This window comes from Macrotis lagotis, chromosome 4 (assembly GCF_037893015.1).
Source record: "Macrotis lagotis isolate mMagLag1 chromosome 4, bilby.v1.9.chrom.fasta, whole genome shotgun sequence".
In the NCBI taxonomy this organism is placed as follows: domain Eukaryota; kingdom Metazoa; phylum Chordata; class Mammalia; order Peramelemorphia; family Peramelidae; genus Macrotis; species Macrotis lagotis.
The window spans coordinates 166,422,678-166,448,653 of NC_133661.1; the positions used below are offsets into that span (position 1 = coordinate 166,422,678).

Genomic DNA, 25,976 nt, shown 5'->3' on the forward strand with positions numbered 1-25,976 from the left:
CACTTGAAAACCTTCTGGTGACTAAAAAGAAAAAAAAATACATGCAACATCAGTCACTACCATAAGGAACGCAGTTCATGAGCTTTGTTTTTTGCACATCATTATCTGAACTTTCAAGTTTTGCACATATAATGCACCAAGTACAAAATTTTAATTCATTTCAGAAAATTTAAAAATTGTTTTTATATCCTTAAAATGAAAGGTACTCATGTTAGTCTCATGGTAAGAGCTGTGGCTCCTCAGTTCTCTTTGCATAACCTTCAGAACTGATGATTCAATCAAAAGTGCCTAATTTCCATATAGAAATATGTACCTATAAGACAGGAACCCCTGTGATCAACTGAATAATTCTAAAGGTTCTAAACAAAGGTGTATTTTCAGAATCACTGGCAGAATACAGGTGAATTCTTTATTGAAGGGGGAAAAGAATTACTTAGGTTTATAAGACTGACTTTCATGCCAAGGCCCATTAACTCATGAATTGTATTAAATTATGTCATCCTCTATAACTGGTTCAATCAGTAAGCCTACCTTAGAAAAACATATTTGTTATTAAATTCAATGGGCACTCAATAGTCTTTTTTTTCACAAGACAGACAGAATTTTTTAATGGTCATCAATATATAGTTTCTCTGTTATAATAACTTTTGTCTCTAATCAATATATTAAGCTACATTAAAAGGTGGGGTGGGAGTATTTAGAAGTTTCTATCCTTATGCTTCTTGAGTGAACAGACGGAGAAAGGAATAAAATTTGGATGACAGAAGTAAAATGATTAGTAAAATGATTTTTAGGAAAACAACTTTCTTCATGATTACTTTCAATTTATTTTAACAAATTTCATCCAAAAAAAGCTATTCATTTGAATAGCTGAGAACTTTATAAAGAGCTATTCACCAATTAACCTAAAATGTTTTATTTAGTCTCTCAAGGTTCTCTAAGAACCACAACATTGCCCCCAAAAAACTAGAAGCAATCTTAAAAACCCATCTATTGTGTCTGAACAGAAAAAGTGATTAAAAATAGAGTTTAGAAAAAAAGCTTTTTTCTAAAAGCATAGGGAGATGGGGGGAACCTTCTGAAATTACGGGTTTGAAACTATAAGAGGTTTTTTTTGGCATATCTTCTAATTCAAGCACCCCAGCATATTTATAAAACGTTGAAAAATATTTAGATCACAGTAATAAACATGTTGTCACCTGATTAAGTTCTTCAACGAATATGAATTTATATGGTTAATTAACTCCACAAACTGATCAATATTTGACCATTTCTAAACTAATATAAGTACCTTTCAAATAAAAAAAAAATTGTTCACTAAAAGCAAATTTGAGGGTTATTCTTTTCAATGCATAAAGTTCGAAAAATCAGGTACCCTTTTAAATAGAACTAGTCAATGAAGACAGAGGCATTATTATTAAATGTAAACAAAAGCTCCCTTTTCTGTTCTTTCTTGGTATTCAGTGAACATCTTCACCAAAAAGTACGTTCTTTATATTTCTGAATTGTGTTTACAAACACAGCTTTGTATTATAAATACAAAAATACAAAGCATCTATTCAGAAAACAAAATTCTCAATTATCTCATCTTAGAAACAGAATAAAAGCAAACCTGTCCCCTAAACTATGACCACAAATGAGAGACTTTCTGAACACCAAGAGTAATCTTACATTGTTAAAATGGGCTCTTGCAACTTTGCAAGTTTTTACAATCAATAAAATTTTCTGTTTGGGATAAAATGTCATTTCATCAGCCTCCTCTAGAACATGCCCCACATATTTCAGGGGTAAGCTATATGACATTGAGAGTATATTAAAGGGGTAGAGTAGCAGCCAATAAATCAGATAAAATGACTTTAAGTCAGCAAGAATCTCACAATGGAGTGATTTTTTTTTGTTCTGAGGAAGATTACTGAGATATGAGAAATTTTTTTATCAACTTTATCACATCTGCCACTAGATGTAGCCCTGAATCTCTCCTGGGGGGAAAAAAAATCTTTTTTTTAACCTTCTACTAATGTTTTCCCTGAAGGATTTTTTTCAAACTTCAAAATACAAGGATAACATTTTAGTTGAAAATTACAAAGTGGACAGACAATCTGAGTCCCTTTATTTAAAAAAAAAGTAATACCCACACATACATGAGTGTATATGCATCTATAATTGTTAGCAGACACAGTATCTAGATATCTAATATCTAATATATAATTTATGCCACACAATATAATGTATTTAATATACATGTACTTTTTCCTTAAAAGAGAACCACTTAATTTCAAAAAACCAAAATTTTTAAAATGTACACTTTTTAACTTTTTTTATACCAAGACCTCAAGCAAATAGAAAAATTTAATCTATAGCACAGTGGAAAGTGTTAAACTTTTGGAGTCATGTTGGAACCCACATTGAAACAATGGCTCTAATACTCACCATTTATATAAATCTGGACAAGTCATTCATCTTTCTTATCCTGCTAAAGGAAAATACTATTTCATTTTTTTCTTTGTATTCCCAGCATCTAGGACATTTGACTTGTAAAAGAGAACTCTAATACTGTGTGACCTTAACCTGTCTGGGCCTTGGTTTCCTCATCTGTTAAGTAAAATGAACAGGTTGGACTGTAAGACTTTTAAGTTATAACTTTATGGTAATTGCCAAGTCACAGTGACAAGGAATATTTTCTCAAGCAGAGGATCTAATATTTCCCACACCAGTAACAGAGAGAAAGCTGCTATGGTTTGGTAGAATCTATTATATGCACAATTGGCTTTGCCCACTTGACTATTTCCTGAAATAAAGGAACCCTTGGATTCCTTAAAAATTCAAGCAGGATTTTTAATTGTTGCTACTAAAGATAGTAAGATTCTTATGGCAAAATAGAGAGAGTTGGTGCTATATTCTAATAAGGAAAATCCAGGTTTTACTTCTTATTAGATTGAGCTACAGATACAAGTCACATTGATGGCCTAAGGCAGCCTCTGCCCAATAGTGTCACAGTTGTTGCTACTGTTCACTAAAGCAGAAGTAAACACCAAGCAATCTCAGGGGACCAAGTCTGATTCTCAAAAAGGAATCAAGTTACATACATACACACACACACACACAAACGCACACACGTGTGTGTGTGTGTAGATTATATATATAGATATAGATATATATAGACACACATATATGCAGACATACATACAATATTGTTTATGTACTTCCCCACATTCCCTGGAGGTTTCAGGTGCTTTTTATATAGATCCTCTGAAACACTTAAAGAGAGGGGGAAAAAAAATTCTTTTCAAGGAACTCTTAACTCAGTGAAGTATCTTGGGGCTCTTGAGCCTATACCACCACCACCACACTTACCCTTGAGACCTAAGTCAATCAACCAACAAAGCAGTTATTGAGTTCAATAAGCATCTATCTCATTTCAGAACTGAGCACAGTGGTACAGGGATTTAGGAGAAGTATAGGATACAATTCTCACCTTAAGAAGCTTATACTCTGACAGCCATTAAGACTAACATATGTGAAATAAGGAACAAAAGAAGTACATTGAGATGATGTATGGCATCATGGATAGAGAGCCAGCCTCAAAATCAAGAAACCTTGGGTTCAAGTCCCAACTGTAACAGATACTAGCTGTCACAAAGCAAGTTACTCAGTACTAAGACAGATCAACAAGACTAAATTGAAGAGACAGAGATTCTTCATCTAGGAATTTCCCATGCCAATGAAATCACAAGTTTAGTCCCTATCCAGTACTTTAGTAATTTAAAAATCTACATTATTAAATGCATGGTGTTTTATCAACCATGCATCTATTTTTTAAGTCAAAACGTTGGGAGGAAAAAAGCCTCTAAAGTTGCCCTGAATAGTATGAGGATGATTTCATTCCTTCAAAAGTCTTTTAGTGAATATTGATTTATGATTCTTGAAATGCCTTGATTTCAGCTAGTGTTCATCTCTGAATTTGGCTTTATTTCTCTATGCTGCCTATGGTTCCACAAAACTGAAGTTTTTTGTCATCCTCAAGTGCAGAGAATGGCAGGGACGCCATAATCTTTACATTTTTCCTGAATTTAACAGACTATATGTATGCTAAAAAGTTTACAAGAAATCTTCATCACATATTTTCCTTTTGCATATGATTGCATCTTGTTCACAAGTTACCATCCCAGAATTTCAAGAAAACCTATAAATATGCACAGTATCCAAGTTGCTCATTCAAGGTTCTACTTACTCCACAGAAAATGAAAACAGCAGATTCAGGTGGTCTACACATTGAGCAAGGAGTTGAAAATAAGGGACATATACATTCCAAATGTTTATATGAACTATTTATGCCCAACCAGAGAGAGAAAATTCTGTATTCGTATTGGTCTGATCAGCCACATCAGATATGCTCTACCTAGATCCTGGCATAGTGATGTCATTCTGTTCCTCTTCAAGCACACAAGGCAACAATCAATCAGTTGAAAATATGTACCTTAGTTTCCACCTCTAACAACATGGACAAAGATTGACAAGATGATGCTGTCACATCATCTTGAAATCAAACCATGCAAAGAACATTTCTCTAAGACATGACAAATAAGTACTGCATAAAAAGTCAGGAGCAAGAGCTCTATTAGACAGTTCTGTTTAATTAAAGACACTAGACAAGTCATATAGCAACATGATCAACAAGAGGTAGGCTACTAACAAAGTGAATCCCATGAGATCACAAGCAATCAATAGAAAATTCAATAGGGCAAGTCAACAATCCTGCTTTTGGGATGGAAATGTAAACAAATGTAATTATGGTATTTGGTTGTTATCTACCTATGTATCATGGTAAAAATGGCAAGTTCAAATGTGAATGCAAGCAAAACGATAAACAATGTGGTACTGGCAAGTGGCAAGCACTATAGGATTTCAAGGGGAAATCAAAAGCTTACAACTCAGAATCCAGAGAAGTGACAGATCATATTGGTCCTATTCAATCTCCCATCCATCCATTCTACAATCATATAAAAGAGATTATTGAATAGTGTAATAAAGTTACTTTTTTAGGCTAAACTGACCTCCCTCCCTAAAGTTACTTAGTTGGTACACTTCTACTTTTTCACATTAATTTTCCTTCATCCTTTGAAGATATTTTCAAAGAAGTAGATATATAAAGTGCTTTACAAACCTAAAGTGTTATATAAATGGCAATGGCCATTCTGTTGTTGTTTGTTGCTGTTACTGTTGTTCTTACTGATAGCCAGAATAGTTAGTATAGGACGTGATCTATTTCTTTGAGTGCCTGGATGGGCTTTAGATGTATGAAAAGAAATGGCTAGTCTGAGAGAATGGCAATAAAGAATGCAACTGGTACAGTTACAATTTCTAAAGTGTCTTTTCTAAAGATAATAAAGGTTGCCTCAAGATGAACCATGTGTGTTCTCATTTAGATTGACATCAGTACAGGTGCAATTCCAACTGTTCATTTTGCTACTTACTAAGGGGCAATAAGAAACCGCAGGCAAATGTATATCACTGTTTATTTTCTATTTCCTCTGAGATAAAAGCAACACTTACCAACTTCCTAAAAGTACAATGAGGTAAAGAGCAAATGTTTATAACAGTGCCTATTTTGCTTTTTCTCCCTGCTCCAGGTCATTCACTGGGCAAAGTCCTACTGCTATTATAACTTGCTCTGCAAATATATAGGCAATTTAAATCTAAGTAAATGAAGGCAAATCTAAAGAGCTGATAATCACAGAACTGTTCATAGGTCTAAAAGGAAAGATTAGGAATATGAAGGGAAGAAAGATCCTGTCTGTAGATACTGTGATAAGTTCCTCGAGGAGAGCATCTCAAAACCATACAGACTTTTTTTAGGTGCATATTTAAATTATTCAACATTGCACCTGGTTCCTGAAACAGTGACCCTAGGGACCACAGTAAATGGGCCTGCATGGCTGCCAGGATGGTCTAGTCTGCCACTCAAACAGATTCTACAACTGCCTAGTTTATTACACATATACAAATACATACACACACACACACACACACACACACACACACACACACACACACTTCTCTGTTACCTATACATTATACATTAAGTAGCAGCAAGACTGTAAGAACTATAGGCTTTCAAGGTATTTTTTTATTCTTAGAAAAATACAACTTGTTTTAGCCAGGATGTCATTACAAGTCTTCATTCCTTCACAGGGGTCATTTTAAACAAATTCATTAATTACAGTGTCATATTTACTAGTAAGTAGAATATGAGTCCATTCCTTAATGAACCATATTAGCTCTCTTTTTCTTAATGGAGGTCAATGAGATATGAAAGGCTTTTCTAATACATTTTTTCAGGCCAATAGTTTTGCTTCAAAGAAAACACGAGCTATGTTTGGGTCCATTTGTGATTAACTTTAAGGTAATTATCAGGATTTTGACAAGGATCTTTAAAGAACAGAACAAAACTCCATCCTCCTATAGACACCTCCAAGATCTCCACGTCTATAATCAACCCAAAGAAAGACAAGAACATACCTTAACACAAAAGATCAAAAAAAAGCTAAATTCATTTAGTCCTTAAATCAGTTGATAGGGATAGAGGAGGCAAATAATGTCTAAGAAAGACGGCAGGAAATTTGTTTCTCAAGACTAAATTCTATTTCAGGGAGTACTTCTTGAACTATATATGTGTTAGTTAAAATAGCTAGCATTTATATTGTGTTTTTAGGTTTGTGAAGCACCTTAAAAATATTATTTCGTTTATTCTTATAACAACTTTAAGAGGTACATGTTATTATTATACACATTTTATTGATAAGGAAACTAAGGCAGGCAGAGATTGAATGACTTGCTCAGATCACAAAACAAGCAACTCAAGCAGAATTTGAACTCAGGTCTTCCTGACTCCAGATCCAGCACTCTATTCACTGCACCTCCTAGGTGATATATCATTTGAATATGAAACTTCTAGGTGAACAAACTCCCTCTTCCAATACAACTAGGTATTGATTAGTGTAAATGATTAATTCATTATCAAATTTGTACTTTTCAAGTCAATCATACGTACAATATGGCAATTGGTTCCAACACAACAAAAATATGCAATACAAATTTGAATAATGCTATTACTTCATAGCAATCATTGTTCTTAGTAACTGGTACCTACCTCTACAGATTGGAACCTTCTCTATAACTTAGACCCTCAGAGAGCTATCTGGACCATGCCTATAGTCATACAGCCCATATGTCAGAGGTGGGATAAATTATATAATAACAACTAATAATGATGTTATATATTGTAATAAGCTAAGATTATTTTATAATCCTGGGATCTGAGTCCAAATAATGAATTCTGATAGTTCTATTATTCCTTGTAAGAAACTTAGAAAAAAGGTATACTTTTTCTATGTCCCCTTTGTATAAGAAAGAATATAGTGTAATGGAAAGGACACCATATCTAAAGCCCTAGGCTTCTAGTCAGGTGTATATCAGGCTCTTCTAACTAGTTGTGTGAACTTGGACAAATCACTTAATCTCTCTGGGTTCAGATACCACATCTATAAAATGAGAGATTTGACTTGAAGGTCTCTAAGAACCATTGCAGTCCAAAAACTTCTGTCCTAGGCAACAAAGTCACATGACAGTGCTCAACATATTTAATCTCTCTCTTGGTGTGTGAATGCAATTTTTCTATTGTTCAGATAACTAAGGGATATGAAAGAAATCCTTGAAATAGTTCCAGTTACCTGGAGAAGTCCATTCTAGCATGAAGAGACTCAACATGGACTATATGCCAAAGATATCTCCTTTATTTTACTTCACATAAAGAGGCAACCTTCAGTTCCTTCTATATCAATGTCACTGAATCAGAGAAGACTTCTCTTTGCCCTGAAGCAATGAAAAGTTAGATGTACAACTTTGGAAAGACTGAAATTAAAATGTGAAAATGTTTCTAGGACTAGGAGACAAATAAGTTTCTTTCCATCTCTGGCTTCTTCCCAGCAACACCTAAACAAGTTTCAAATCTGCAGCATCACTTGTGATCAACCCATCTCTATGTCATTGTGTTCAAAGACTAGTATTTTCTGTGGTTTTTCAATTGTACAATCTGCACTCTTATTTATCCCACAACAACCTCAAAACAGCAACATATACCCCTAGGACCATGAAGCTTGATTACTGTAATTCCCTCCTAGTAGGGCGCCCTGCAGTGCATCTCCACCGCTTACAGCTTTGTGCTGAAGGCAGAAGCACATTTGCTCATTGATTTGAGCAAACGTGATCATATTAAGTCCAACCTGTGTTCCCTACATTAGCCTCCAATGAAGTGGTGGATTAATTTTAAGTTGGCCCTGACGGTTTTTAGAGCCCTTAATGGCGCACTGGCAAACTATATGAAGCAAATAAACCCAGGCAACGTTCAAGACCTCCCTCAGTCTTATTCTTATAGATAACCTGCTCAATGATTTAGACAGTCCTTGATTCAGACTACCATACCACCAAAGAAACCCCCCACTGCCAGGATCCAATCACTTTCTTAACGTATTGAACAAAGTCCACAACTATCAACACCTCAGTCAATCTTTTCCACTTCTAACCACAAAAGCAAAAATGGCTTTCAAAGGTATCACTATTTTGCTGTTGAACTGTTGCAAATATTTTCAGTTTTCCTTACCATCTTTATTCATGATGGTTTTTATCTAGAAACTTCTCTTCCCTTGTAATACTCCTCAATGCAGTCAATAGTAAGAATTCATTTCTAATCTGTTTTTACTTTTAGTATATAAACTTGGACTTGGGTATTAAATATCTACTTTCATGTAGAAACTTGAATGGCTCAAATATGCCCTTTATGATCTTAAATTTTAAAACTATTTCAATACAAATTTTCATAAATGGCCACATCTTTCTTCTTAATGAATTTTATTGTTTTGTCAAGACAATGTAATTTAATCTACAGAAAAGAGATAATAGGGAAAGTTTTTGATGTAGAAATAGTAAAGTTAGTTCCAGCTCCATTACTAAATAAGACATTCAATATTTTTGCTTCTCTCTCATCTGCACACTAACACCTGATTCTTCCATGCCAAAATATTTTTTTCAATTAAAAAAAAAAATCAGACAACGAATAAGATAATGAAGTGCTTTACATTCTTTCCAGTCTTTTCTCACCACTCCCTCCCCTCCCACTACCACAACATTCAATAAGCTAACTTCTTTCCCAGAACATAACTATGCTTACCAGTCTTGTATTTTATCTGTCCTCTAGAGTTAAATGCTCCCTCCACTATATCAGTTGAGTTCTTACCCACCTATTCAAACTCAATTCAAATATATCTGCAACAGGAAGTCATTCCTAACTCTATTAGATTTGCTAAACACTCTGATAGCACTAACTTTTCCTACTCAGATCTCAGCATTTCAACACCTCTTTAATATTCTTACATTTTATTTGTACACAGCATTATAGTTGTCTACATCTGGATCTTATCTCCCTACTGGAAAACAAACACCATGAGGGCAGGGAGTTTCTTAGATATTAGAACTTAACAGTAAGATCTACACACAGCAAGTGTTTAACAAATGTCTTCAACTGGTTTGAATGAAGATATACCGATGCCTATGTAGTACTAGAATACTCTAAGAACCAATATTGGGACACTGAAAAGATACTGAAAATACAAACATTAAAAAACAAAGCAATAAAGGTTCTCCCCCACCTTCTATCTTTATCATATGTAACCTAATTCTTTTTCACAGAACCACAGGTTTTCTGCAAATAATTAAAGAAAAGGAGAAAGCTTCTCCTCAAATAATCCAAAGGCCAAAAAGTACCTATTCGGCTAGGGGCCACAGGAAAGAGAGTGCTGGGCCTAGAGTCAAGAAAATTCATCTTCCTGAATTCAATCTGGTCTCAGATATTTAACTAGCTGTGTGACTCTGGGCAAATCACTTATCACAGCTTGCCTTGATTTCCTCAAGTGTAAAATGAGTTGAAGAAGGAAATGGTAAACCACTCCACTATCTCTGCCAAGAAAATCCCAAATAGGATCACATGACTAAAATACAACTGAATAAATTTATTTGGCTAAGCTTTTCATTTTGTACTGAGGATCACCTATATGCAGTAGCCATGGAAAGTATGTTTCCTGTGCCTATGGAATTTCCCTCCCCCCCATGTGGCCTTTACACTATACAAAAAGCAAACTGGGTTATGACATGTACTCTGGCCCCAAATATCAAAAAAGGGCAGTGTAATATTGGAGACAATGAAATTAATTTCTTCCACATTCCTCACTCAGGCTGCAGGTAAGAATTACAGACAAACGTTAGAACCTTGTATTGAGGAGCATCTCAGAATGAAGCAATCAACTCACCAATCTATACCTTCAAACCTCTTAACTGCAAAATAATATAACATTTCTAAGTCATTTAAGAAGACTGTACCACTGAGGGAAGGAGGAAGAAATAATACATATAGTTATAATTCTGCTGATCACTAAATTTCTTAACTTTCCCTTAATATCAATTTTCATTTAGTCTTTTAATAAAATATAGCATGAGTAGAAAAATAAAATGTTTCATAATTTTATTTTATTATTTTGTCCCCATTGGGGAATGATTTTCCCCCCTTAATGAAACATATCCCATTTTACCTAGGATGTAAGGATACTACAGAAAGCAAGAGATTAATTTTTCCTCAATACTACTAACTCCTTCTAGCTTTTAATTGGTTTCTATAAATTTAGGTCAAAAAATGAAATGAGTTCAAGCACATGTAAAAATATGAAAGGAATTCATGATTTCTTTTTTATATAGACTGAGGAAGGGCTGGTAGTCATATAAAAACCAATTCCCACCAAGTAGACGTTTCCATATCCAAAGAAATAATACCTTTAATTCAACTCCAAAGTCCCTGGCTTTACCCTGAATTCATGAACTACCTCTAAAGTCAGAATTCAACACAGGAATACTACAAGTTCAACCCTTGACCCAAAGGCTCTACTGCCTTTAACCTTGGTTCCTTAGGGTACTCACTGTTACACTTAGCTCTTTAATTCTACTATGTAAGTAGAAGGTTCCCAAACCTATATCTCTTGCTTTGACTTCTCATTCCTAGAAGATATTATCTATCATCTAAAATTTATTTAAAATGCTAAAAACTGGGGCAGCTAGGTGGTGTAGTGTTTAGAGCACCAGCCTTGAAGAAACTCAGGAGGACCTGGGCTCAAATCTGGCCTCAGACACTTAAAAATTGCCTAGCTGTGTGACCTTGGACAAGTCACTCTTAACCCTATTGCCTTAAAAAATTTTTTTAAATTAAAAAAAGAAAAGGAACAGAAAATGTGTTTATATAATGATAGCCTCAATAAAAATGCTAAAAACTGAACTCACAATCTAACTCTCAATACCACCATCTTCTCAAAATTTCAGGTTTGGTAATGCTGCCAATGTTTTCTTTTATATCTTTCCTTTCCACTTCCACAACCAACAGACTCCTTTAGGCTCTCACCACAGCAACGGGTGATTTCTCCTTTGTTTCTACTAACAACTGATCCTAAGGTAGAGAAAAACATTCAGAAATACATCTGAGAAAAAGTTGATTTCCAAGATACATAAATGCATATGAGCAAGAGTCACTTCCCTGTAGTTAAGCAAGCAAAAGATGTGAAGTTAAAAAAATATATACAAATTACCAGAACCAAATGCAAAAATTCTCTAAGTTCTAATCATAATTTAAATGTAAATTAACACAACTGAGGTTTGACTTCACACTCAGCAAATCAATAAAGTTAACAAAAAACAGAAATAATCAATGTAGGAGGGGCTACAGAATATCAAGCAAATTAATTTTTAGTGGAGCTGCAAATTATGCACAATGGAAAAGCTGCAGTGAAGTTAATCTTCCTGCCATCCCTAACAAAAACCTGTCCATTTCCACTTCCACAATCTACCAGATGATGTTCCTCATACCTAGATTTTCCTCTCACCTATACAAAAATTCATTTCCCTTTACTAATTCAAAATTCACTTGCTCCAGAAAGTTTGCCATGACTGATTTTCAAGATAATTCTAACTGATTCAGAACTTGTAATGTGAAACTAATTTAATTTACATTGACATCTATGTTGCTCTATAAAAATCAATCCAGTATTTACCAGGTTCTCATTATGTGAAAGGCACTATAAAAGCATTACTGCTTCAGGTATTTATATTCTTCCTCCTCTACATAAGTCTACTTGAAGGACAAGAGAACATTTTTGGTTGCTGTTACTGTTTAAATCCTCCCACATCTCCAAGAAAAGTATTCTGCACACAGCTGGTATTCACTAAGTTTTACTAGTGGACTGGCCAGACAGAGGTGAATAAAAATCCATTACTTAAAAGTATTTTTCTGAACTGTATTGTTTTTAAATGTGCTTTTTTCCTTTTCATTTTGCTCTCTATTATACTAAAGCATAAAGTTAAATTTTAACTTTCTCATCCTGATAAACATAATACAAATAGCAGCTGAAATGTAGTCATCAGCTGGGGGGGGGGGGGAGAAATGGAATCCTAAAACACTATGGAGGCTTTGTAATTTCATCAAAAAAAAAAAACACCTGTAAGAGGCCATGACAAGTGCTATCTAAGTCATTAAAATATGTCATGACCAAGAACAGTTCCAAAGTAATGTTCACAAAGAGTCAGAAATGTAACACAAACAAGTACTTAACAGTAAGGGAACATAAGTCCTTTAACAGTTGTGCTAATTGCCCAGTTCATTAAATCTAAATTTTTATCATAATTCTGTTTAAATCAAAGGGACCTCCTCCTTCACTCTCTATTCAATTATAAGAAATACCTCTTTATATGATCAGAAGGATGAAAAAAATGAAAATTACAATGCATATTAAAGGAAAAGATTATATTTCAAATCATTCCATAACTGCAATTTCTTAGACCATGCAATATTGACTTTTGCCTTAAAACTAAATATAAAACTTAAAAAAAAAACAAGCCAGCTTATAGGTATACTTTTTTAAAAATAATACATGTGTTCCTAAAACATTATAAGAAAATACTTTGAATCCTTTAGACAGAATTACTATTTAAAGGAATAATGGAGTTTATCATTTTGTGAAACTAAGAATCCACCTGTAATATGAATAAAATCATCCCTAACTTACCTGTTTTTAAATTCAAAATGTTATATATGCATTTTTTAAAGCAGGCACACCTGTACCATCTGCCTGCTTAAAGATGAACCTACTTTATATCAGTCATTTAACACCAAACTAGCAAATCAATCATTCTTCTGTTAGTCTGCACTATAATTCTGTTATACTTTCCATGACTCATACAAATGACATGTTACTATATAAAGTGTGACATAAATCTCAATATGAACAGGTAAATAGCATGCCCAGCTCATCACTCTAAAAAATAACCATAAGCCAAAGTAACAAATCTGGTTTGTCCTCAATTTTAAAAACTCAGCTTATGCTTGCACAATGCTTAAATGAATTATGGCAATGGTAAAATGCTGCTTGTTACTTCCTTAATTAAGGATTTTATCAAATGCTTATACAACTTTGCCACCATCCTAATGGTTGATTCAATTTGGGAAGGAAAAGAAGAGAGACCAATCTTAACCAGCAATTTAAAAATCTCTTTTGCAGATAAGACCTTTAGTAAATATAGACATTTAAGGTACACCTGACTTTTAAAACTGAAATTTTACTTTAAAATTGTGATTGTTGAAAGTAAAACCAAAGGATTTTAAAACTCTTAAAATTTAAAAAAGAATGCTATTCATGATAACAGAGAAATCCACAAAGTAATAAAAAGAATATGAAATTCTTAAAAAGTCAGGAGAGCTTAATTGTTATACAAGAATAATATTTGGAATAATAAAAGTTAACCTTTATTTGTTTTTACAAAAGACTTTCACTTTCAGTATAGAAGTATCAATGAGAAACTGCAAACTTAGTGTTTATAGGGAATCCTTTTTAAAAACTGTATTCCTTACTAATATGTGATCCTGAGTAGAAAAATGTCTAGATAAATATTTGGTTTTTCCTCTCTAAATTCATTTATATTACTTACTGTCAAAAACTAAGAGATAAAATTTTTCTGAATATCATTTATTTTTTCAATTTCCGAATCCACTAAAAATTAAGCTAAGGTCACAATACTGATTTTCAACCTAGGAGATCCCAGAAATGAAACATCTTTTGTATTTTCTTTCCATGCATCATTTCAACAAGCTCTTTCTGAAAAGACAGACAGTATGCTACAAAATAGTTCAAATAAGCTAACTGCCTTTCAATCCTAAAGAGTGGACCACATTTATGTCACGGACAATGTAATAGCATTTGACTGATTACATATATTTTCTTATATCGACATATAACACAATACTAAATAGACAAGTGCACAATCTCAACATATGTAAAATGACAAAGTGAATTACACCTAGATGTCTCAAAAAATGGTACTTAACATTGGATCAAGAATGTAAGCAATTGAAAAGGTATGCATTAACCTTTTTCCAAAGTGATTTCTGATAATGTGGCAGCTGTCATGCAAGTAATGATATTTTGCGTTGTGAATTAGATCAAAATTTTTATCAGGTACTACAGCATCCAAGATGTGAATGTCAGATTTAAAAACTACTGACAAAATGCTATATTATTTACAAAAAGTCCTTTAAGAAGGCAAAATCATTGGGGATAGAAATGCTCATCATTGGGATCTAAATTATACAATAACTAATCCTCATCAGTGACAGATTATATGTTTTGCATGGAATTTTATTCTTTTGACAAGAAAATTATTATTTTATACTGAACAAACACCTCTTCAAACATTTCATTCTGCAACTTTAAAAAGTAAATGTTTTTAAGATAAGGGAAGTGATTACAAACTATCTCCAGAAGTCTTGGCAGGTGATTGTTTCAAAATGTAGATATACTTTCCAAATGAAATAGCAACAATACCAACTTCTTCTAAATATTCCCTAAATATATTTGGAAAAGAATTTTGCAAATCTTTACACTTTGTCTGCCAACAAACATGTGATATGAAATTCAGTTACAAAATTTAAATCTCTTCATATTAATAAGATTTACTCAAATTAAGATGATTCTGAATTTCAAAATATACTTGGCAGAATAGGAAAAAAAATACTATGCCTATTGACAGGATAGATGTGTTGAGTGTCAAAGACTGCATGTGCAGCTAAAACATACATAGAAATCAATCTTAAACCCAAACTCCCTACTCCAAAATATCAATCAATTTGAGCATTTCTAACACAAAGAAATAAGATCTGAACCTTTTACTTTAAATTAAATGTATAAGAAAATTTTTGAAATATGGCAAGCTGATGTCAAAAATTCCTTAATAACTAACCTTCTAATATAGAAGTATATTTTAGAAAATTTACACTTTGAACTTTTTATTTTATGTAGCTAAAACAACAAAATATCTATCTTCTAAAAAATATAAAGTTCTGTCAAATGTAAAGTCTGTAAAATGTATTTCCAAATGAACACTGAAAATGTTGCTTGAATAAAAATTTTCCAAGTTTTCTTAGTTCATGGTCAAAAGAATATGTTAAAATCAGGAGACATGAATTATTTAGAATCAGTATCATTCATTCATTCATTCAGAAAACATTTACAGAGTGACTACTATATTCAAGATACTGAATATTATTCAGAATGTTTCTTTCATAAAGAAGTTGAAATTAATTTTAATAATTGTTAGCTGCAAAAATAAAGCCTTTAAAATCATGATTCCCCCCCCCCCCGCCCCCTGCCCCCAACCATTAGTAGGAAAGGGGAATCTGGACTACATTTGCTTTAACATTTTAAAATGAATAGTTTAAAAATAATTCTCCTTTGTCCCCCCTCCCAAAACCAAGGGAGAAAAACAGCTGCCATTTCAAAATATCCTTATGATTAATAATAAAATCAGCTTGGAATTCTGTTTTCAAAATGCAAAATATTTTACTTTTTACCAGTAATGAGTGTCATAAAAATATTTCATAGAAAATTAGGTTTAATTCTTGCTCTCAAATTTAAAAAAATAAACAATTTCATTAAGATACATGCAGATGAATAAACTAATTTTGTCACACGCATTGAACTGATTTTCTTAAATATTCAGTGTCATGGCTTTGATGAAAGTTTTGTCTTTTTTTTTAAATCTAAGTATTAAGGGGCAAAACACACAGAAAAGAATGGCCTCTTCATACAAACTAATAAATAATAACTTGGAGAAAAAGTATACTTTCTTCACATTACCTGTGGAATGATAAAAAAAATTATAAAAAAAAAATTCAGGGGATCAATATAATTATTTGATCAAGAAAATGATTAGTCATAAACATTCAAACTAGTTTTAGATGGCTACATAACCAGGAGAATTTTAAATCTGATTTAACATAATCTAATCATAGTGTCCCTATATTATTAAAATTTTAATTTTATTGTTTTCTCCTAATTAGAGGAGGTGAATAGGATTCTACATTTTTTATGATTATCTTTTATTCCATTCTTTTTGAAACAACTGTTCACCAATTTCTTCCTAACTTCTAAATTTATGTAGTCATTTTATCTAATATTTTATTTGTCATCTTATTTGAATACATTCATCTAACAGTTCCATTTTAATACTTCTATAAACTTTTTGACCAATAGTGCTAAGTGATGTTAAATGCATGGGGGGGGGGGGGGAAGCATAAGCTTTTACACACAATCCATGGAAAATAGCATTTTTTGGTTTAGTTCTTCAATGAAAGCATGTTCCAAGATCTCTTATATTAAATAGCATGTTACTGTACCTTAAGATTTATTAAGGAAAGTAAAAATTTTCAAGATCTCCTAAATGGCAACTCTTCTATCCTTGAAGACAAATGGATCACTACGTTCTTATTTTGAAATCAGTATCAAATTAGTTGGTTTGTGTTTCTGTATCATTTTAAAATAAAAATATCTGAACCTTTTCCAATAAGCAGTATAACAGAACCCAAGAGATTCGAACTTGGGACTTTTAACTGCATCTTACCTGATCCACTGAACTGACTGCTTCCCAGTGTCGTTGGTCTGGTTTTCCCACTATTAACAGGTGGGGAAAACATCTGCAAAATAACCAAAAATGCATGTTAGTAAGGAAGCTCCTCTTATAATAAGCTGTATCTCTCTATTACATGGCAGTTCCAATGGAGAAATCAACTAGCAGCCATATTTCAAAGTTGGAAATTAAATAAGGCTGAGTCGATGCATTCCAAATCAAAAAGACCTATGAGTGCTAGGGCTTTATAACATGACTTGTAAACACCGGTGATCTTTTATTCCTCTAAAACATCAAAAATTATAAAAGTCAGTATGACATGATTCTCATTGAACAAAGAATGTATAGAAATAAAAGTTTGCTCATATGAGAATTCGGATAACTCATGTTCCCTTAACTATAACTACATACAAAAAAAAAGCTTCATTATAGCGGTGGTTAACCACACTGCAGGTGTCAGTCCTGTCTCCTAACAGCAGCGTTATAAAGAGACTCCGCTGTACCAGAATTAAGGGCAAGGATGGTTTGCTTTCATTGTCAATGATTTTAAGTGCTAAATTATTTCCCTCATCCTAACCTGGATTAAAAGAACTGGTTTACCCAGCTCAGCAAACAGACTCATAAAAACCCTGCCCCCAAGTTGGGTTTGTCTGAACTAACATCTTTCAAATACACCAAAATTAACCAAATTTAAAAAAAAAAGAGTCGTGGGGGAGGGGAGCATGAAAGTTGGCTTCAGAGGAAAGAAAATCATTTTTTAAAAGAACTCTGATCATCATCAGGGTCATAGGTTGACCCAAGCAAAAGTTTATGATTCCACTGTTGTACTTTTCACTAGTTGAGCCAAATGACCCCTCCGGCATTCAGGCTTTAAATCTGGAAGTCTAGACATTACATCAAAGTTCAGGTGTCCAAGTCGGCTGGGCCGGGAGCAGCGCAGCTGGGAGGAGGCCGCCCCCGGCCCAGGTCCCTCTCAGCGGGGCGGGCGCCCCCCAAGCCCCCCTACCGCGCTGAAGTCCAGCAGGTCACTCAGCTCCTTGTCCGTCCCTATAGCCGCCATCCGCTGCTGCTGGGAATTCATCTTGGGGCGCTCCTAGCAGGTCCTGCAACAGAGGAGACGCTGCTCAGGGGGGCCCCGGGGGCGGCGGCCCGGGGGGAGGGGCGGGGGTCCCCGCACAACTCGGGAGCCGGCCCCGAAGTTTGCGGGCGCTCGGGCCCCGGGGCCCCCCCGCCGGCCGGAGGGGGCGGGGCGCGGGGCGGGGGAGGGGAGGGGAGGGGGCGCCTCCTGCATCCCGGCCGCGGGCGCGGGGCGGGGGGCAACAATGGGGCTGCCCAGTGCCCGGGCGCGTGCGGCCGGCGGGGCCTGGCCGGGGCGCCCCGGGCCCGGCCTCCTCCCTTCCTCCTCCTCGCGGCCGGCCCCGAGCCCGCCGAGACAATGAGCCGGGCCGGGCCGGCGCCCCGCCGCGTGCGCCCCGCCGCGTGCGCCCCGGGCCCCCCGGCGCCCCCCGGCGCCCCCGCCCCTCCCCCACCCAAGTTGCCGGGGCCCCCCCCGGGCCCGGCGCCCCACAAAGGGGGCTGCGGGGCCCGGCCCGGCCCGGCCCGGCCTCTACCTGCGGCCGCCGCTGCTGCTCCGACCGCCCCGGGAGAAGTTGGCTCGGGCCGGGGCGGCGGGCTCGGGCCGCCCCCGCGCCTCCCGCGCCGCCTCCCGCCGCCGCTCTCCACTTTCCGCCGCGCGGGGCCCGCGCTCAGGGCAGGCGAGGGGGCTGTGGGGCCCGGCCGCCCTGTCCTCCCCGGGCGGGCTGGCTGCGCCCCCGAACACAACTTGTGGGGCTCCCTCAGGCGGACATTTTTTTTTTGCTCGGGCGGCCTCAGCACCACGCTCGGGCTCCGACTCCGGATCCCTCCGCGCCCGGAGCGGCCCCGGCCTTAACCCCTTCCTTCCCGGCCCGCGCCCGGCCCAGGCGGAGGGTGGGGGCTGGGCGGGGGGGAGGAGCCGGAGGCGACGGGGAGGGGCGGCCGCGGCGCACATGGACAAAGCCCGCGGTGGGGGCGGGGAGCCGGGGGCGGGGAGCCGGGCCGCCTCCTCCTGCCTCCCGCCGGCTCCGGAGCGGGGCCGCGGGGGCCGCGGGGGGACGCGGCTGCGGGAGCATCTGGCTCCCGCGGCCGGGCTGGGCGCGAGGCCTCCGCGCCCCTCCTGCCCCTGCCCTCCCTCGGCCGCCCCTGCCCCGGCTGCAGAAGGGCCGCTGCGCATCCAGGGCTGCGGGGCCCCGTCTGTCCTCCCGAGACCCGCTCCCAGCCAGCCCAGCCTGCAAACACCCCACAGTGACCTGGGGCCCGGCCCCGTCTGTCCTCCGGGACCCGCTCCCAGCCAGCCCAGCCTGCAAACACCCCACAGTGACCTGGGGGCCCGGCCCCGTCTGTCCTCCGAGACCCGCTCCCAGCCAGCCCAGCCTGCAAACACCCCACAGTGACCTGGGGGCCCGGCCCCGTCTGTCCTCCGAGACCCGCTCCCAGCCAGCCCAGCCTGCAAAACACCCCACAGTGACCTGGGGCCCGGCCCCGTCTGTCCTCCGAGACCCGCTCCCAGCCAGCCCAGCCTGCAAACACCCCACAGTGACCTGGGGCCCGGCCCCGTCTGTCCTCCCGAGACCCGCTCCCAGCCAGCCCAGCCTGCAAACACCCCACAGTGACCTGGGGCCCGGCCCCGTCTGTCCTCCGGGACCCGCTCCCAGCCAGCCCAGCCTGCAAACACCCTACAGTGACCTGGGGCCCGGCCCCGTCTGTCCTCCGAGACCCGCTCCCAGCCAGCCCAGCCTGCAAACACCCCACAGTGACCTGGGGCCCGGCCCCGTCTGTCCTCCCGAGACCCGCTCCCAGCCAGCCCAGCCTGCAAACACCCCACAGTGACCTGGGGCCCGGCCCCGCTGTCGTAGTGCCGGAGCTCCATCACCCCCCAGGCTCAGGAGAGCTCCCAAAGTTGCCACCTCGATCCCTCCCAACTTCCCTCATACCCATCCCCCCCTTCCAAAAAGTTATCACTTCTCAGTAACCCCTCTCTACCGTGTGCCGGGTATTCCAAAAGAGCCAGGGATTCAGTGATAACTGATGGTGCAAGAAATCTAAAATGGGCTCTTAAACAGTAAAAAAAAGAAATTATGCCACAGTAGTTCTTGATTGGGAGAACACAGAGGGGAAGTAGGTTGGTCACTCATAGGATATGTTAGAACACTTTTAAATTATGAACCGAAACAGATAGTCATTGATTGTTGAAGCAAGTTATATTTCATCATTCCTAAAGGGCGGTTGGCAGGACCCTTTTGTAAAGCTCTTGGAGAGATATAAGAAAAGAGGTTGGAAACAAGAGTACATTCAATTATATGAACAAGGGTCCCACCAGATTGCCCCAGGTGGTGAAGGGATCTGCACTTGCATTGCTTTTGCTAGTGACCCACGTTGTTGAGAGCCCAGGTGTCTTGCCTTTCTGCCTGAATGCCTTAAATTGGACAGAGGAGATAGCTTTAACCACAGTGGCAATAAGACTTCTACACTGTAAGCTTTATGCTCTTGACTTCCTTGCCACACAGCATGCAGTTGGCACATCTGTGCCTCATATGCCATTTGAATTTGTAGACTTTTCCACATAGATCTCATTGCACCCACAGTCTGACTTGTCTACCATTGTTCTACCACCAACCAAACATAGAAAGTTTGATAAACTATGAAGAATGAAAATGAGCAGTTCTGAGCTTTCAGACTTGTTTCAGAAATCATTTTTGTACATATACTCAGTAGATTTGCAATCAAGAAACTTGAGTTCAATCCTGATATGCTACTTACTATCAATGTGACTATGGGCAAGTCACCTCACCTCACCACTCTAGACCTCAGTTTCTTCATCAGTAAAATGAGGATAATAGACTACATCTCTTTATACCCTAGAGTACATCTCTTTCTACCCTGTGTTTAATCTATTCTCTCACAGTCTCTGGAAGAAAGATGAAACAGTAATTTTTGCTTTCAGTGAGAAGATATGGAAATTCAGATATTAATCATGCATTAATCCAGTGAAACTGGAATTGCATTGTATCTGTAATCTATTTCCTTAGCCCTTGGAGTTCTCAGGGTCAGAGTATTAAAATCTGTAGTGCCAAAGGGCTTAAAATTTATCCAGCTGAGAAATGGTCAAGAATCACAAAGCATGAAAGTAATAACCCATTACTTCCCTAATATTGATAACCCACCAATAATCAACAAATTTTTAAGGCACTTATGCAATGTATTTGCTAGGAGCTGAAGGTGACATAAAGAGGAATAAGACCTGTACTCATCTCAAGCTATTCCACTCAAAGCAGAACCCTCATCTCCTAAAATTCATATCCTTATTCAATTCACTCAGTTTCTGAAACAGGAATCCTGCCAGTCTGAAGCATTAGAAGTCTATTCATACAATGGTCAGTCAATAAATATTTATTAAGTGCCAAATAAGCATTCTGTAAGAACTGAGGTTACAAAAAAAAGGGGGGGTAAAACCCAGTTCCTGCTCCTGAGGAATTGACAGTCAAATGGGACAGAGAGTATGTTAAAAAAAAAAAAAAAAAAAAACTATGTACAACAAAAAATATTTAAACAGCTCTTTCTATGGTGGCTAAGAATTGGAAAAAATCAAAGAGATGTTCATCATTTGGGGAATGGCTGAACCAGCTGTGGCATATGATTATAATGAAATATTATTGTATTATATAAAATGACAATCAGGATGATTTCAGAAAAACCTAGGAGGACTTACATGAACAGATGCAAAGTGAACATGAACAGAACCAAGAGAACATTATACACAGCAATATTGTTCAATGAAGAATTGTGAATGACTCAGCTATTCTCAGTAATATAATGATCTAAGGCAATCCCAAATGACTAATGATAAAAGCCTCCTATCTGCCTCCAGAGAAAGAACTGTTATTGATTAAATAAAGACTGAAGCATGGTCTTTTTCACTTTCATTTTTTCTTTTATTTGACTCTTCTTGAACAAAATAACTTATATGGAATTGTTTTATATAATTTCACATATATAATCTATTTCTTATTGCTTACTGTCTCAGGGAGAGGAGAAAGGGAGGGAGGAATAGAATTTGGAACTCAAAACTTTGAAAATGTTTTTAAAAATTTGGAAAAAACTGTACAAAGTATATATGGGACAAATTGGAAACAACAAGGCAATGTTCTCTGTTTGAGATGGGGTTTTTTTTCCCATCTTTGCCCTACTTAAAAGCACCCCTTATTTAAAGTTTGTATTCAAAGAAGCCTTTGCCTGTAACAAGGTCTCCAAACAGATTATCAGGGGAGTTGAACCATTGATAAGAGAAACAATCCAAGTACTGGCATAAGGATGTAGATTTAACTTGGAATAGGGAGACCCCAAGTATATACACTACTTAAGCCTGAAATTGTTGTTTGGGTCATTTTTCAGTCATGTCTGACTCTTCATGATCCCATTTGATGTTTTCTTGGCAAACATACTAGAGTAGTTTGTCATTTCCTTCTTTAGCTCATTTTATAGATCAGAAACAGAGGCAGTGACTTGCCCAGGGTCACACAGCCAGTAAGTATCTGTGGTCAGATATGAACTCATTCACTATACACCTAATTGCCCTAAGTTTGAAATTAAAATTATATTTTCCTCACCAAACTCTCAAATCATTCATAATTATTCTCACCTTACTGCCCTCCTCCCTCTTTTCTACTTTTTAACCTATCCTTTGAAGTCTGCTGAAGCCTCAAGTTTGTTTGGTTTTTTTTTTTTTTACAACTCTGGCCTTTTTTGGTTTCATCTTCTACTTTAGTGGTAAGCCATGTGGTTTGTAGAATAGCACTGGTCTTAGAATTGAAAAAGACCTAAATTTAAATCTAAACTCAGACACTGATCAACCAGTGTAATTCTAGGCAAGCACTTAGCTTTTCTGAACTCAGTTTCCTTCATAAATAAATGGGAATAATATAGTAATAAATAATAGTAACAAGTGACTATCTATCTCACAAGGTTGTTGTGAGAAAAGCATTTTGTAAGCCTTAAAATGCCATAGAAATAAATATATTTGGTCCTTAATTTCCACTACAAATATTGACTCAACACACACTCTGTCAGTTTATTATATTATAATTTATATTATTCTCTAATTGCTTCATGTGTAGAAATTTTGCCTCCCAAAGACTTTGCTCCTTTATGACAATCATGGCATCAGAAGCTGCTAAATTAAATAATGGCTCATAGGTTATCCTTGAGGGTACTAATAAATGAGTTAATAGAAATGATTTTATTATACTCCCAAGACAATCAAAAATATGATATAATGGGACGTTATGGTAGATAGGTAGGTAGATGGTACAGTGGATAGAGCATTGACTCTGGAATCAGTAAGACCTGAGTTCAAGTCTAACCTCACTTGACACTTACTAGCTATGTGACCCTTAACAAGTCACTTAATTCTGATCGCTTCCTATCCATGGCCATCTCCAGTCATCCTCATCCAATGACCCCAGAGGAGAAAGTGAGCACCCTCTTATTCAAATCCAACACATGTGCATATCATGGAATCACCTCCCTGATATTATGTTCTTCTTAGAGAATGAAGAACAAAACAACATCATGGAACACTTTTTTTCAAATATAGGCAAAAAGACCTCCATGAAGATAACTGCAGCTCATGCCTCATCAGCTGATTTACATGATGAAAAGCAAGAGAAAATCTCTGAAGATACTGGTAAGAACAATTAAAACAAGTCAATATAAGGTAGAAGGGGAAACAATGTAAAATGTAGTGGAAAATATGGCTGAAGATTAAGAAATGAAAATTTGTAGATGAGTGAGATATCTCTCAACATACTTTCTTCAAAAATATGTTGGAAAATATTAGACACATTTGAAGCCAAATCACATCACAAAAATTCAATTTATAATATCTTAGGTAACAGCAAATTACTGATAATTTATATATTAGAATCAGTTTTCTGTATATAATGAGAAAAATTACTAGCTAGAGCAAAGTTCAAAATCCACACCAAATTATATTAAAGGATAGAACTAAGAAAGACACTGAATGCAAGTAACAGTGGTTCCAACGTGACTTATTTAAACAAATTATTAATGCTGAAAAATTGGAAGTGGATAATGGAATAATAATGGATAACAGAAAAGATAATTGATTCCTGGTTATCAAAATTTCCTACAGAAGTTTGAACAATGTAAATATCATAATGCATAAGCTGAAAGAGTTCCCAAACCACCTTACTCTGCAATAACTTGCCAAATGCATTAGCCAAATACTACACTGGCTTGGACTACAAACTAATTTGCAAATGTCACAAAGAAACACGAGGGAATATGCCAATAGTTCATCACTCTAAAAATAGTTTATCACTTTACAAAAATAATAAGAAGAAGCAGAGGACATGATAAATAGGAATTATAATAATAACAACAATAATAGCAGCTAATATTTATACAGCATTTATTATATACCAGATACTATGCTAAAGCTTCATAATTATTATCTCACTTAATCCTCACATCAGTCCTGCAAGATAGGTGCATATTATTCCTTTTTTACAGATGAAGAAACTGAGGCAAACTAAAGTTAAATAAATTGTTCAGGATCATACAATTAATAAATGTCTGAGGCTAGATCTGAACTCAGATATCCCTGATTCCAGGTCCTGCTCTCTATCCACTATGCCACCTAGCCCCCCCCCCCCCAGATCGAAAGAGATTTGGACATTAAAAATAATTAAACCAAATTATCCAAGAATAGTTAGAGGTGAGATTGGAAGGAGTCAAAATAGATTGGTTCTGTCAATACTTCTATACAATCATTGATTTTCATAATCAATGGCAGTAGAACTTTTGTATGCTACTACCTCAATCCTCAATGTATTACATATATATATATATATATATATATATATATATATGTATATGTAAAAAATTGCACTTAAAATGAAGTCAGGAAGAGAAACTAAATCAGACAAGTAAATACAGAAGTATAAATTCATGCTATAAGTGACAAAATTTTAAAAGTATCAAAGGATTGATTTTCAAGCTATCTGACTTCGGAATCATGACCAAAAAGGTGTCAAACTGAAAAGTTTCTTTAATCCCATAACCTCTCAGACCTCTCCAAAACAGAAATTGTGTGCCAAAGACAAAGCAGCTTCCATGGTATAGGATACCCAGAATCCAAAAGAAGATTTAAAAAAAAGAAACAAGAATTGATGCTGACTAACTCACAGTACCCCCTCCTATGCCCTCCCATTATACTAGCAGGAAGAACACATTATTATGACACAGATATATTATTATATCTTCTTCTCTCTACCATCTTTCCTATGCCATGGAGATCCTAGCTCCAGGTTGTGGGATTTTGCTCAGACCTCAACAGCTAATTGAGCACTATGCTTGAAGAACTGCAAACCAGAAGGACTAGTGCTATAAATTTTGAAATTCCAGTACTAGGCCAGAGAAAATAAGGAACTGAAGAAGCGGGACAGGTCATTGGGGCAGAAGACTGTTCAGGTTGGGAGCTGTACAGTACTACAGCAAACCTGAAGGAAAGAATACAACATCTAGTTGGGGCCAGTTCTGAGCACTCAAAAGTTAGTGGGGGCCAAGAGTTAATCTACTGAACCATAGATCCCCTAGTGTGGGAAGAGGCTAAGAGAGTTTGAAATCCAGCCTCCAAAGATACCAGGAATAGAGGGGAGGGAGTCAGAAAGTGAATGATAAAGAAAGCAAGAGTAAGGTGGGAAAATGGCAAATACTTGAGATTTTAGAAATTTCAGAGATAAATCCACAGGGAAAACAGTAATAGCAAACAGAAATATGACCTCCAGATCAAGTAAACAAGTTCAGGTATCTATGAATAAATATTGCAAAAT

The 25,976-nt window shown here is 37.3% G+C and overlaps 1 protein-coding gene across 4 annotated transcripts in view; it reads right to left on the reverse strand.

Moving 5' to 3' along the window:
- Positions 1-18,896, reverse strand: part of TCF12 (transcription factor 12) — a 404,997-nt gene extending 386,101 nt beyond the window's left edge. For 2 of the 4 annotated variants that reach the window (XM_074234589.1, XM_074234588.1), the window contains exons 1-3: positions 18,657-18,896; positions 18,053-18,149; positions 17,041-17,113 (exon numbers count right to left, since the gene is read on the reverse strand). In XM_074234589.1, coding sequence (XP_074090690.1) covers positions 17,041-17,113; positions 18,053-18,127 — 148 coding nt within the window. In that variant the 5' untranslated portion in view covers positions 18,128-18,149; positions 18,657-18,896. The remainder of the gene's footprint in view (positions 1-17,040; positions 17,114-18,052; positions 18,150-18,656) is intronic. The other 2 variants (XM_074234591.1, XM_074234590.1) reach the window with 2 other exon arrangements.
- Between the last annotated feature and the right edge of the window lie 7,080 nt (positions 18,897-25,976).